Raw genomic sequence first — 15,428 nt, forward strand, 5'->3', positions numbered from 1 at the left:
TAAAAATTAATTATTGGGTGGGAGATATGGCTCAGTGGTATGAGCACTTACTGCTCTGCCAGAGGACATGGGTTTTATTCCCAGCACCCATGGCGGATGGTACAGAACCTGTAACAATTCAAGCTCCAGGAGATTCCCTGCCCTCTTCTGGCCTCCTCGGGTACTGCACACACATGCACCCCTCTCATTTAAAAATAATAAAAATAAAGCTTTAAAAATAAGTAAATAAAATAATTTCTTGCAAATACTGAAAATGATTAGGAACATTTTACAGACACACTCAGAAAACAGAAACAAATTTCTACCATGACAGGAGAGTACAAGGGAGTACAGTAGGGAGGAGGGGGACTGGAGGAAGAAAGTGGGGAGAGGGAGGAGGTGGGCAAGGGGAAAGAAATGAAGGAAGGCAAAGTATGTGTGAAAAAGCCAGAATGAAGTTCATTGTGCTGAATCCTAATTCAAGTAACGGAAAGTCAACAAGGCTTTTAAAATCTTTAAATAAAGGAGAAAGAAGAACTTGATGAGGAAAAGGAGGGAGAGCAGAGAGAGGGCAACAAAGGGAGTGGACGGCGACGGAAGAGAGAGAGGATGAGAGGAAGGAAAGAAGAGATGTGGGAGAGAAGGAAGGGAGAATGAAGGAAAGAGAAGGCGGGGCTCCTGCTGGCCTGGCCCTCCGCAGCCGCCCTACCTGGATCCCGGAGCCCTCAGTCACCGTGATCCTCCATATGCAGTTCAAGTTGTTACCATAGGGCTCAGGATAGCCCGGGGACAAAATTGTCCCTCTTCTCTGGGTGAAATTGCCACTGCATGGAACTAAAAGACAGAGCTGTGTTAAGTAAAAGCCAGGTGATGTTACGGAGACTCCATGCCTTGTTTTCTTTGGCTGTGATCAGACAGGGAAAATTTTTTCCTGCTATTTTAAGCGACATTTTTAGGCAAGGTAAACCTGAATCTCTTTGCTGTCAAATGCACTACATCAGTGACTGATATCCAACAGGAAACTGAGTTTTTAAGCTTAAAGTCTATAAATAAATCCTGTTCAGATTTTTCTAAGAAGGGGCCATCTACAGCAAAGGTGTCTCTGAAGCAGGTTCTGTGAGGAGTAATTTTTCTACTTTAACATAAGAGGGTGTGAGGGGGCATTCTCTTCCGTCTACAGACATGCAGCTCCAGGTCACACTGATAACTTTTAAGTAATCCAGGGAGAAGAAGCAATACTTAAAATGCACAGATAAATTCAAGGGAGAATCACCCTTGGGCTGGAAGTTCCTTTGAAAACTATGTAGCGAATCACAGCCAACAATGCCGCAGTAAAGGCATCATCTCACACATGAAATGTCAGAACCCATCATCCTAATGCTTGTCCCACAGACTGAAATGATCATTTTAATAATTTTAGAGCCAATGGCATACTTAATGAGCATCGGGAAGGAAAACGTATTTTATACATATCATGTTTTAGGAAACATTAATTTTTAAGGCCGATACTATGTCAGTTGGGCCACTGACACAGTCAATTGATTTTCACATAGGTGAAGGGCAAGATCACTTCATAAGGGCAAGATCACTTCATGAAGACTGACAGCAGGGCTCTAACCCTGACATGGGTTCTGATCCAGCCCCGGGCAGTCATCTCACTTCCTGGGCCCCACTTACCTACACAGCTTGGGATGGTGTCATTCCACTGGGCCAATGCATTTGGCACAGACTGGCAGCGGATGGCCGTGGAGCCTTGTAGCAGGTAACCGGGGTTACATTCAAAGCGGACGATGGAGCCTGCAGAGAACTCAGAACCAATCCTCCTCCCGTATCTAGGCTCTGGGACAGAGCTGCATTGCGTGTCACTGGTGCGTGGGACAGCTGGGGAAAAGCACACGGAGAGCCGTGGTGTCACGGTGGAGGGTAACAAGGAGGAAAGAAGAGGTGACAGGAGTGGAAGGGAAGGGAGTGGGCGGAGACGCAAGGTAGACACAAGGCCTATACCCCTCTCTGTAAGGAGTGATGACCCTAGGGGCAATTCTGTGTCTACACTTCCTCCTCTGATGTCCCTGGGGACCAGCACAGAGGTCTCATTCAGATAGGGATGGGATAGAAGGAAAATTAGTGCCTGTGATGGCTCATTAGTATTCAAGCGGTTCAAATTAATTAAAAACTGAAGGATTGTGCTGGCAATTAGAAGGCAAATGCCTACAACTTTTGCTCTTTCTCAGCAACATTTAAGACAGGTGGGACAAGCCTCTCTGTAAAGGACTTGTTCAGATGTGGCCCTTGTGATAAATTATGCAATTAAAAGAAATAGGACCCTCCACATGACCTATCCTTTCAGTTCTAGATATTTGTCCCAAAGAGCTGAATTTGGGGTCTAAGAAAAATATTGTAGCCAATGTATGAAAACAACCTAGGTGCCCACTCTAGTGTTCTGATGCTCTGATATCATACTCTGGCCGAAAGCAACTTGGGGATGAAAGTGTGCATGTGGCTTATGCTTCCAGATCACAGTCTATAACTGAGGGATCAAGAGAGAAACTCACGTGGGAAATTGAAGCAGGGCCCGTGGAGGAACACAGCTTGGTTTGATCCCTGCTTCGCCCAGGTTCATGCTAAGATAGCTTTCTTATATGGCCCAGGACCACCAGCCTAAGGATGGTACCCATAGGCTGGGCCCTTCTGCATCCATTAATCATCAAGACAGTTGCCTCACAGACATGCCCACACGCCCATATGATCTAGGCAAGACCTTAATTGATGCTCTGCTGTCAGATCATGTGGGCTGTGACAGGTTGACAGTGAGAACTAACTAGGGCAGTGTTCATCAGAAGATGACTGCATTAAAAAGATATGTGGGTTATGAGCTCACACTAGGGAGTTTTATTAAACCATACAAATGAAGGTCCTGATATTTGTGGTGATGTGTCTGCACCCCAAAGGGTACCGATTTGAGTGAGATGAGCTGGTCTTAGCAGGAAACAGGCTGCATTACTCCACTTATGTATGGAGGATCCAAGCCAGTTGTACTCCCTGGAGGAAAGAACAGGATGGTGGCTGCCAGGGACGGGTGAGGGGAAGCAGGGAGCTGCTGGGATTTTAAATGTGTGGATGAAGGATGTTCTGTACATGTGCTATAAAGTGCTGGGCCTACAGTAACTAATATTCTAACAGTTCATGACTTGTTGAGAAAGTGTATGTCATGTTGCCACAGTGAAAAGGGTAACACTCTACAATTATAATGCAGGCCCCATGAATTAGGATTCCTCCAGAACAGTCTATGCTTGGGGTGCAGGTGACCATCTTTAAGAGGAATCTTCAGGCCCAAGGAAAAATCTCATCTTCCAGGAGAGAGGCTAAGCTGTAGACATGCACACATAGCTTAGTGTGTAGTTCTTTGCTGTAAGACACGAGTCAGTGGCGGGCCAGTCAGAAACAGATGCGGAATTTCTCCCCACCTGACGTTGGTGAGAGTGGGTTTTCTCGGGGTGGCTGAAAGAGCCATCTAATTACATGTTAAAATGGCCAAGTATGAATGGAAGACAATTAAAAACAGTATACTGGGAGACTGGAGAGATGGCTCAGCAGTTAAGAGCAATGCCTACTTTTCCAGAGGATGTGGGTTTGATTCTCAGCACCCACGTGGCAACTTACAACTGCCTGAAATGCCAGTCTCACAGGATCCAGAGCCCCTATTCTGGCTTTCAAGGGCACTGCACACAGTGGTGCCCAGACATGCAAGCAGGCAAACACCCATGTGCATGAAGCAAAAATTGAAGTTCAAAAACAAAACAGACAAACAAAACCCAAACAGTATGCTGGTGAGAAACTCAGACGCTGAGTTTAACTTGGACATGATCAGTCACACGCAACAGACCCTAGGAAAACGACGAGAGACAGGTGCAGGCAGCAGGTGCAGGTAGCATGTCCTTCCCTGCTCTGGTTAAGTCCTTGGTTTAATTTTATTTCTATTGCTGCGAAAAAAGCCCCTTGACCAAATGTGGCATAAGGAAGGCACAGAGGCAAGAGTGTGAGACAGCTGGTCACACAACATCCACAATCAAGAACAAAGAGATGCAAATGGTCCCATCCTGCTTGCATACTTGCCTGCCTTTTTACCAGCTTTCTTCACTTTCCCTCTGTCTTGGGACTGGCTGCCTCCAGCAGGCTGAGTCTTTAGGCATCTTTTAGCAGACAAGACAATCTGCCATAGATGTGCCTACAGACCAGTCTGAGCTAAAGTAATTCCCCGTTGAAAGGCTCTTCCCAGCTGATTCTAGGCTGTATATGCTGACAATACAACCATCAATCCACATTTCTTCAGAAGTTGGAATTCTCAGAGTCCCCACATTCTCCAACAGTCATTTTGGCTTGGGGGAGGGGGCATAGCCAGTGTAGCTTTCCATATCTGCGTCCCAGGCACACTTCTGCACTGCATCTTGCTGCATATGGCTTTCTTTGGCATTTCAGACGTTCTTCATAAAGGCCTGTCTGCCTGCTAACAGGGGCCAACCTCCTATAACCTCAGAGCACACAGTCACTGAGCAACCCCAAGCTTTAATAATGTAGGGATGAGTGAAGCTGTCGTCAGTGCAGGAAAGTGCAACTCAGAGCATATGTATACAATAGAGTTAAATAATGCCTTGCTTCTATGTAACTGTCTTTTCAAATACCACTGCTCAATTGAACACTCCCTCTGGGTTGAAGATTTTATTTTATTTATTTATTTATTTTTTTTGCCTTTGCGCAGCTTCTAAGCTGGATTCACAAGCCTATTTCTTTACCTCCCAGGGATTTGGTGCTGATAAAAGACTCGTTTTTGCATAACGTCACTCTCTGAGAGTGGGAAAGGTAGAGCGCTGTGCTTTGTAAGCCATTAAATATGCCAGATTTATTACTGTACAAGGGAAACTGATTCCCTCTCCAAACGTTTGCTCTATACTTTTCTGTAGTTTCACATATTTTAATGATAGTGCCTGACTTTATACAAAGAAACAATTTTTCAAGATGGGGAGACAGCTCAGGCAGCAAAGGGCTTGCCATGCAGGCGTAAGGAATTGAGTTCAGATCCCTATGGAAATTAAAATGCTGAGTGTGGAGGTTTGCACCTCTAGTCCCAGGGCGGGGTTGGTGAGCAACAGGCTCAGAGTAAGACTCTGTCTTAAAAAAATAACAAGGCGGCGAGAGACTGAGGAAGTCACCTTCATAGACTTCACGCCTCCACAGACATGTACACAGTGCACAGGCACTGACATCCATTTTCACAAACCTATAACCTATAAACCATAAAATGCACTCTGCCATACAGATGTACACACATGAAAATTATTTAATTCTTTTTTCCAAAACATGTTACGTGAGTATGAGCTCAGGGTAGCACAGGTCATTTTCTGCTTATCTGATCAATGGTCTAACCTTTGTTAAAGCCAGAGGAAACCTCACATGGAGACTCACAATGTCAGAAACTTGAATTCCTTTTCTACAGTTAATGTGAGTTTTTTTTTTTTTCCCAGGAGGAAAATTTACTTAGAACAATCAGTCTGGTTTTGTTACAGAACAAATGTGAACTCTGGGCTATGTATTTTCTTTGACAAAGTAATCCCAAACTTATTTGAAGAGAAGTTTAGTCGGCCTGCCCAAATTAGTTACTCTCTAGCAAAGTCAATTAAAAATGCACTGGTCATTTACACTTAACAAAAACTACAACTTTAAAACAATGTAGCTATGCCTAATTCCCTAACATTATTGTTGAAATAATTGCCATCTACGGGTTAGGAACATCCCTCATTGCTCCTGCCAGCATCACTCCAATCCTCTGCCCAGGACCATTCATATGATTTTGTTAATGAAAGCTGAAGCCTTTTATAGCGAAATTTTTCGTGTATATCACTGCTGCTCTGCAAGAGTGTTAGAATTGAAACAAACGGTATGACAACATGCTTCAATGGTTTTCTGGAAAGCATAATTTTTCTAAGATACTTTCTGGAGAATTCCATATCAAGGGAGAAAACCACTCAGAAATGCAATTTCCTTTTAATTCCCTGGCTGCCTGAAACTAGATGGGGAAATTTTAAAAATTGCCTTATTGTTCCATGTATTGGTTGGTTGGACTTTGCTATGCACCCTGGGAACTCACAATCCTGCCTCTGCCTCAGGCACTGGGGTGTCAAGGGTGTGGCTTCAAGGCTTGGGAGTGGGCCACTTTGCATTCAGGTTTGGACTGCCTAGAGCCCAGAGCTGTCAGGAGCAGCTCCAGCCCAGGGGCTCTCTGCTCACAATCTTTAAGTATGTGAAACGAATATGCAAGGTCAATGAGAGAGTGTCATATCTGTTTTACTGTGGGGGACATTTAAGCAATATCAGTTTTATTTAAATAAGCTTCAAATTAAACAAACGAATAAGAAAACAAGCAAAACCAAGTATAAATGTGTGGAACATAGAAGTTAATTTTACAGAATGGTGTTCATCCAAAGGAACAGACATGGAAGTGCCATTCTGTCTTTGGTCTTGCTAAATTATAATTTCAGTCACTTTTTACAACAAATATGTTTGTTTTAAATATATGTTTAACTATATTTCAATATATGTAGGTTTAAATTATTATGGCATAACTTACATAATTAGATAAAATACTATATTTTATGTCATTTTGTAAGATATGAAGAGTCATACAGAGATAGTTTATCAATAATTATTTTTATAAAGCTAGGAAATAAGGTAGTATGTCTTTGAAGTAGAAGTGGAATTTAATTGCCCAATATAAAACCAATTCTATCATCTATCATCTGTCTGTCTGTCTATCTATCTATCTATCTATCTATCTATCTATCTATCTATCTATGTAATCCCTTTACAGCCTGATCACACTCCCATCCCTCCTCTCCTCCCAGTCCCACCCTCACCCCCTTTCCCCACATGCCCTACTCTCTTTTTCCACAGAGAAAGAGAGCCCCCCCAAGGGGTATCAACCCACCCTGGTACCTCAAGTCACAGCAGGATTAAGCACATTTTCTTTTACAAAGAAGCCAAAACCAAACAATGAAGAAAGAAGAAAGAAAGAGAAAAAGAGAGAGAAAGAAGGAATGAAAGAAAGAAAGAAAGAAAGAAAGAAAGAAAGAAAGAAAGAAAGAAAATAGAAAGAAAGAAAGCATCTTCAACAAATGGTGCTGGTCTGAATGTCTGCATGTAGAAGAATGTAAATAGATCCATATTTATCACTCTGCACAGAACTCAAGTCCACGTGGATCAAAGACCTCAACATAAAACAAGGTTTGCTAAATCTAATAGAAGAGAAAGCAGGGGAAGAGCCTTGAACTCATTGGCAGAGGAGACAGCTTCCTGAACAGAACATCAGCAGCTCAGGCTCTAAGATCAATAATGAATAAATGGGACCTTATGAAACTGAAAAGCTTCTGTAAGGTAAAGGACACTGTGAACAGAACAACATGGCAGCTTACAGACTGGAAAAAGATCTTCACTAGTCCTACATTCAACAGAGGGCTAATATCCAAAATATATAGAGAACTCAAGAAATTAAACACCAACAAGCCAAGTAATCTAATTAAAAAATGCTGTACAGATCTAAACTGAGAATTCTCAACAGAGGAACCTCTAACAGCTGAGAAGCACTTAAAGAAATGTTCAATGTCCTTAGTCATCAGAGAAATGCAAATCAACACAACTCCGAGAATCCATCTTACACCTGTCAGAATGGCTAAGGTCAAAAACTCAAGTGACAGCAAGGCTTTCACTCCTCCATTGCTGGTAAGAGTACAAACTTGTATGACTACTGTGGAAATCAATCTGGCAGTTTCTCAGAAAATTGGGAATCAATCTATCTCAAGACCCAGCTAGACCACTCCTGGGCATGTACCCAAAAGATGCTCCACCATACCACAAGGACATTTGTTCAATTGTGTTTATAGCAGCCTTTTTTGGTTATAGCCAGAAACTGGAAAACAACCTAGATGTCAAGCCTAATTATTCTTAATAAGTGATTTTTATCTCACATACGTAAATGTCCTCAATTATTTAAATGCCATATAAATGAAATTGATTGATTTTTCTTCAGTGTTAGAAGTCCAGGGTGCCCCCTCATGTTGGTAGACAAAGTGCAGCACACAGGGTGTCCTTACCTTGGTAGACAAAATGGAAACCCCGTGCAGATGCTCCGCTCTTTGCGCTGAATCGAAGCAGAATCTGATTGGATGTAGCAAGTGGGAGTGTCTCGCCTGGAAATTCAAAAGGAGGTGAAACATCAGATGTGGATGTCACATTGCCCTAGGTCAATGGCATTCTGGGAGATGTGTGGACTTTGAAATCCACAATAAATGCTTCAAGTTAAACAGAGCAAAACTTGATGTAGGGGTTTAAGACCCACGCATCTTGCTTTTATGAACATTTTTAGAAGTCTGTCCTGGCTTTATGGCATCTAATAAGCTGCCTACAGCTGTGATGAAAGGCTATCCATGAAGGACAGGGAACAGGCCCCGTGGCTGACCACACAGGGGCTGCAAGTACTGACAGTCATGTGAGGGGCTCACGTGGCTTTATCATTACCTGCTGGAATAATTTTTATTTGGAGAAAATGTATTTATTCAAACACTGGTTTAGATACCTTAAAGCACTTCTGAAATAAAAAGTGTTTAACCTTTAAATCAGACACAACACCTTTGGAAATGTCTCCTAAGTCAGTATCCCAAGCCCCGCTCCGCCCCACTCCCACAAGCCACTGGAGGAGAATCTGTTCCTGTCTGTCACCTGAGGCATCTGTAGGCATGACACCATATGGCCTTGCTGAGTTATGAAGATTTGCATGAGTCAGGAAATAGAGAGAAACAAAACACGAGCAAACTTTAACTTTGATACATTAAGACCCATGTTATACACAACTAGCTTGTTCCTGGGTAAGTCACAGTTGGCCTAGTTCACATAATCAGTGCTGAAAAATGAACGATTCCAAGTGCTCATAAGGGTTTGTCCACAGGTGAGGGCTGGTGCCTAGGCTGAGCTGTCCAAGCAGGACACATGTCTCTGAGAATCTGTGAGGACTGGTGTTAAGGCCCAACAAGGACCACAAAGTCAAGGATGCTCACTGCATGTGTAACATATAGGCTTAGAATTAATTAGGAGAAGATGATAGATTTATGCCCAGGAAGGGGAAAAGACACACAGAACAGATCATTATTTTCATTTATTTTTTTCATTCATTTATTTTTCTAAAAAAAAAAAAAAAAATATATATATATATATATATATATATATATATATATATATATATATATATATATATATATATTCATCTTTTGAGGATATAATTTACCCATAGTCTTAGTAAGTAAAGCACAAAGACTTCTGATGCACATACAGACCTATAGATTCAACATTGATTAAATTTTCTATTCATCACAATGAAAGAGAGAGAGACAGAGAGAGTATAATTCAATCATATAGCTGTGCAATGGAACTCAGTGTAAAACAGTTTGAAATTTTTACCTGAATGGGACCCAGAGAGAGAGCTGAGAAGTCTGGCCTGTGGATGGGTCCCATCAAACAACTCAGCCAAGTCATTCAGTGCAGTCTGGAAGTAGGCAAACTGTCCAAATACCACTAGAAAATGAGGGGAGGGTGGGACACTGTCTTAAAAAGAGCAAAGGGGAGATCGTACATACACATTAATTATCCCCCCGCCCCAGAAGATCATTACTTTAGGAGTCTTACAAAACTAAGCACAAATCAGGGGCAGAAGAGATGGCTCAGTGTTTAGGAGGAGTTGTTCTTGTAGAAGACAGGGATTTGACTCCCAGCATCCATGTGGTGGGTCAACTCTATGTAACTCCAGTTCCAGGGATTCTGGTACCCTCTTCTGGCTCCTGCAGGCACTGCACATATGTGGTGCACAGCCACAGGTGTATGTACAAATTTGTACACATGAAATAAATTTTAGTAAAATAAAAGCAACCCGACAAACGTATTTTCTGTTATCTTAGTTTTCAGTGATTAAAATGGCTTTATTTAATTTCTTGTACTTTTAATACAGGGAAAGAATGATTACTTTATGAATAATTTGAATATTGAGTGAGACATATTTTAGTAAATGCTATATTAAAATAATATAAAAATATTTATGAAGACACTCATATGTTTAATGTTTTATTAATTATATTTTGATTCATGAAAAACTAGCTAGGTAGGAAGCAAGTTCTATGATACTTTGACAAGGAACCAGAAACTTATTAGAATCCCTTGTTCAGGCTGGCATCCAGCCAAAAGAATAAGCACTTTGTTTAGAACCCCATTTCTGAGATTTCTTTGGGTTATTCTGTACCTTTTTTTTTTTAATTTTTAGGATATGAAACTCGAAGAATATACTACCTTCAAGAAAACAGCAACATCTGTTGAAATTTAAATTAAATCAATTTTTACATGTTACAATTGATGAAATAAAAGGGCTGCACAGTATTTTGAGAAACCAGTGTTTCAGTATTGACATACAAGCCATAATCAAATGTATTCTTTCTTGGTTGGTGTGTGAGGTATACTCAAAAGTCCTTCTAAAAAAATAATGAGCCAGAAACTGAACTATACAACTAGTTTTAAGGGTAAAAATTCTAGTAGAAGAAAATTAATGTGTTAGTGAACATAATGTGGGCAGTCTACTATGAGGATATGTTTGAAGATGCAGACATGTGGTCCTGTACAGATGAGAGAACACACACACACACACACACACACACACACACACACACACACATACACACACACACACACACACACACACACACACACACACACACACACACACACACACACACACACACACACACACACACACACACACACACACACACACACACACACACACACACACACACACACACACACACACACACACACACACACACACACACACACACACACACACACACACACACGCACACACACACACACATACACACACACACACACACACATACACACACACACACACACACACACACACACACACACACACACACTGAAGCTTGCAATTTGCAATGTAATCTACAGAGCATTGCAAAGCAGGCACGTGGCCTCAGTAGGTTTTCCCTGTAGAGGAGGCTCACTAGGGACTTTGTGGCTCAGAGGTTACAGCAGGGGCAACATCTCAGATCACCTCTGTATGTGCTCCACCCCCCCGGCCCTGCAGCCTTTCCAGTCTCTCCAATGAACCCTGTTATGTTAGATGCTGATTATGAAAAATAGTGAGTCATGCACATGCGATTCCTACTTTCTGTCAAGAATACTTTGGTGACATGAACTTTACTGTGGAAACTAGGAAATTAGTAAAGAACTCATTAACATGTTTGTAGCTGTCACACCCAGCAGTGCAGCAGGCTCTGTAGCAAATACAGAGGCAGCCTCCGTGACATCAGGAGGATCAGGGGCACGCAAGTCATCTAGGGAAGCCTATGGCATCTCCCCGGACCAGCTTTTCTAAGCGAGCTCTCTCTACCTAGGTGAGCAAATGGGTCCAACTCACCTGCTGAAAGAAGAAAGGCACAAAACTGTCAACCCCAGCAAGGTGTGCTGTAACCCCACAGCAGTGATGTCTCAGGGAGAAGATTAACTAGTGCTTCAACAGTGGGGGCCTGAACCCTTGTGTGTCTGTGTTAAGGTGGGATATAAGGAAATCCTGCTAGCATACATAAGTAGCAACAGTGGGAAGGAGACAGTGTGGCTGGTAGTCTGGTTAGGCTCTTCTTGGAAGTGGGGAACAGTATGAAGGCCTAAGGCACTCGCCGAACACAGGGAAACAGGAGTGGGAAGAAGTGTTGCCTGCCCAGTTAGTGACTGGATCAGACTTACACTACACAAAGCAAGCTCTGGACTCATTGTGGATGCAAAGACAAGAAACTCAGGATCTATAGTGATCTATTCTTTTTTAAGATTTACTTTTATTTCTTTAAATGTGTGTCCTGTGTGGGTATATACATATGAGTGCAGGTGCTTGTGGAGGCCAGAGTTGTCAGATCCCTTGAAACTGGAGTGTCCTAAAGTACAAATACACATAGTCATCAGGATGTGCACAGTTGAAAATAATAAAAAAAATCTTAAAAATTTTTTTTATCTCAAGTACATTCTCATATCAAAATGCATATGTTCCATTTCTGAATGTGTGACTGATGCTTTAACATAAAGGGAAACTGTGGCTCTATGGCTTAGGTGTGTGTGTGGGGGGGCAGGGGTTAGAATTTACCATTGAGGAAAACGAAAATAGTTTGTAAGAGTGCAGAAGCTATCATCTGGATTCCCCCCAGGGAAGGACCATCAACCGTTCTGGCCGGGAGCCAGAGACGACATCACATAAAGTCTACTGTGGGTGCAAAGCAACCAGGACTCCTCTGCCTGTACATTTCAAAGTCTGAAGGATGGTGACTTCACCCCCGTCCCTCGCCCCCAGCTGTGCAGAGGTGACTTGTGCTCCTGACACATGGGGTGGGGCCACACTGGTGGTTGAGATGCAACTGTAGAGGGAAACATGGTCACATGACACACCACTGGTAGAAGAGCATCAGAGAATGAATGCTGTGCGGGGGTTTAGAAAATCTGTCATTTCAGTGAATGTTATTTCTTTTGCATCTTTTTGTCCTAATTTTACCATACAACAGATGAATTAGCTGCAAAGTATGTGGCGACGAATTAAAAACAATAGCAACTTCTTACCAAATTCCTTGGGCACCGTGATGGAATAGGTGCATATCTGACCAGCTGAGTAGTTATGAGGGTAGTTTGGTGACAGAACGACCCCCTCCGAACCCATGTATTGGCCTCCACAGGGTGCTGAAAACAAAGCCAGTCGACAATGGTATTGTGAGGATGATACTGCAGGTGACAGGCGAGCACAGTAGACAGAGCTGAACATGCGCAGCCTGCTCATCTCTTAACAAATGCCAGCATCACGTGGACAGCTTGCTCTGCATGGTCAGCCAGGGCCACCAGAGCACCAAGTCAAAGACGCACAGGAGCAAAAGCTTTTCACTCAAAAAAGGACTGGCATTATTATCAGGACCTATCTGAGGGATGTTCAAATAATAACGAAAATAGCTATACTACTACTACCACTATTACTACTAAAAAGAATAATAACTAACCGAATAAAACGACAGGCTCCCAGAATAGTTGATATCACTAATCAGACCTTCCTAAGTGGTCTGAAGATCTCATCAGTTCTTAAAACAAAATGAAGTAATCTTCCTCTTTTAAAAGTTTTGTTTCTTTCAATTTTGTCTGTCATGGGTATACTTTTGTGGCTATTTTATACATAGATAAATCTTGTGTGTGTGTGTGTGTGTGTGTGTGTGTGTATAAGGGTCATAACCAGAAAGTGAGAAAGTGAGAGGAAATATAAGGGGAAGAGAAATTGAACTTATTATGGAGTGCATGTGCATGTAAATGTATAGGCATGTATGCATATATATGTATGTGCATGCATGTGTATATGTGTATATGTGCATGCATGTACGTGCATGTATGTATATGAATGTATGTGGGTATGTGTGCTTATGTGAGTATATGTGTATGAGTGTATATGTATGTATGGTGTATACGTGTATATGTATATGTGTACATGTATATGCATATATATGCATGTATGTGCGGACATATGTGGGAATGTGTGTATGCATGTGTGCATATACATGTCTGTGTATGTGTATACATGTGTATGTAAATATATGTGCAGATGTCTATATATGTCAATATCTACATGTGTGTGCATGTAAGCATGTGCATATATGCATTTGTGTATATGTATGTGTATATTTGTTTATGTGTACATATTTATATATGTGTGTATATATGCATGGGGGCATACCGTGAGGTTGTATGGACCTTCTTTCTCCTAATAATATACTAACTTTGCTAAACCAGATAACCCTTTAGCTCACATAGTCAAAGCTCTGTTTAAGAATCATGACACTGGTATCCAGTAGAGCCCCAGTCACTTGTTCAGATTGTGAGTTAAGCCATCAATACCGTCATCTTGTATATGATATTCAGGAGGGGCTAACACCTGCTTTTCCTTCCAGCTGTGAAACTGGAGGCTGAGGCCCCAGGGCTGAGTTTCCCATAGATCCTTACCCTTTCTGCTCTCCTACACCACTTGATGGATCTTTATCTTAGGGGCATCAGCACTCATTTAAATTCAAAATTGCTTCTAGGATGTGAAAAAGTTCAGTTTCTTTCTATGAGCTTTGCCTCTTTTTATTATAAATATTGGTTCATTCTTAAACGGATACCTTAATGAGTTTCACCACACGCATATATCATACATGGTGTTTTGATTGGAATCTCCCTATTCCTCCCGTCTCTTCCTCCCCTCCTCCCTTCCTCTTGGCATCCTTCCCATTCATTACATTATTACAGTTCATTTAAAATTGATATGGCAATTTTGAAGCCATAAAAAAAAAAAAAAGAAAAAGAAAAAGAAAGAAACCAAAGATAGCATGTTTAATCTGTTCCATGTTAATTAGCACAGTATTAGGTCCTAATGGACAAACAGAACATTTTCCATGATTAATAAACTTGGTGGATTGTGGTACTGCTAAGGGGCAGGCTCTGGTTACTGGTTTGTTGAGAGAGTTATGACTGCTGAGACACTGTCCCCAGTCCTGCATTGCTGTGACTTGCCAGGCTCCCTTCTTACCACAGCACAACAGCTTTAACACATTCAAGGCCAAACAGGAAATGCTTAACGAACTTTTAAACAAGCCACATCGTTAGTTCTGATATTTTATTTCAGAGTCCTTTTATTGTTCTAAAACATCTACCATGACTACTGTGGTGGCTGGTTAACACAAGCCAGCCTCATTTGGGAAAAGGGAATGTCAGTTGAAAATGTGCCTGTCCGGCTGTTCTGTGGGAAAGCCTGCAGTGCATTTTCTTTTTTTTCTTTTTTTTCTTTTTTTTCTTTTTTTTTGGTTTTTCGAGACAGGGTTTCTCTGTGTAGCCTTGGTCATCCTGGACTCACTTTGTAGACCAGGCTGGCCTCGAACTCACAGCGATCCGCCTGCCTCTGCCTCCCGAGTGCTGGGATTAAAGGCGTGCGCCACCACGCCGGCATTTTCTTGATTAGTGATTGATGTGAGAGAGCTCAGCCCACTCTGGGAAATGTCACCTCTGGGAAGGTGACCTGGGTATGACAGAGCAGGCAGAGCGAGGCGGTCAGTCAGCAGAGTTCCTCCAATCCCTTTGCTTCAGTTCCTGCTTCCAGGTTCCTGCCCTGACTTCCCTCAGTGACGGAGTGTGACCTAAGAGTTTTAAGCTGAAAATAACCATTTTCCTCCCCAAGTTGCTTTTGATGGAGGCGTTTTTAGTAGAGCAAATAGAAACCCAACTAAGACAACTATTTTACACTTTTTAAATGGAAATGTTAATTCCCCTTTTTAGATGGAGGATATTTT

At 42.0% G+C, this 15,428-nt stretch overlaps 1 protein-coding gene across 1 annotated transcript in view; it reads right to left on the reverse strand.

Moving 5' to 3' along the window:
- Csmd1 (CUB and Sushi multiple domains 1) overlaps window positions 1-15,428 on the reverse strand; it is a 1,555,368-nt gene that overhangs the window by 151,178 nt on the left and 1,388,762 nt on the right. The window contains exons 31-35 of the mRNA XM_051170014.1: window positions 12,691-12,807; window positions 9,481-9,594; window positions 8,121-8,216; window positions 1,657-1,860; window positions 689-813 (exon numbers count right to left, since the gene is read on the reverse strand). Of these exons, the coding sequence (XP_051025971.1) occupies window positions 689-813; window positions 1,657-1,860; window positions 8,121-8,216; window positions 9,481-9,594; window positions 12,691-12,807 (656 nt within the window). The remainder of the gene's footprint in view (window positions 1-688; window positions 814-1,656; window positions 1,861-8,120; window positions 8,217-9,480; window positions 9,595-12,690; window positions 12,808-15,428) is intronic.

Source organism: Acomys russatus, chromosome 27 (assembly GCF_903995435.1).
Source record: "Acomys russatus chromosome 27, mAcoRus1.1, whole genome shotgun sequence".
NCBI classification, from domain to species: domain Eukaryota; kingdom Metazoa; phylum Chordata; class Mammalia; order Rodentia; family Muridae; genus Acomys; species Acomys russatus.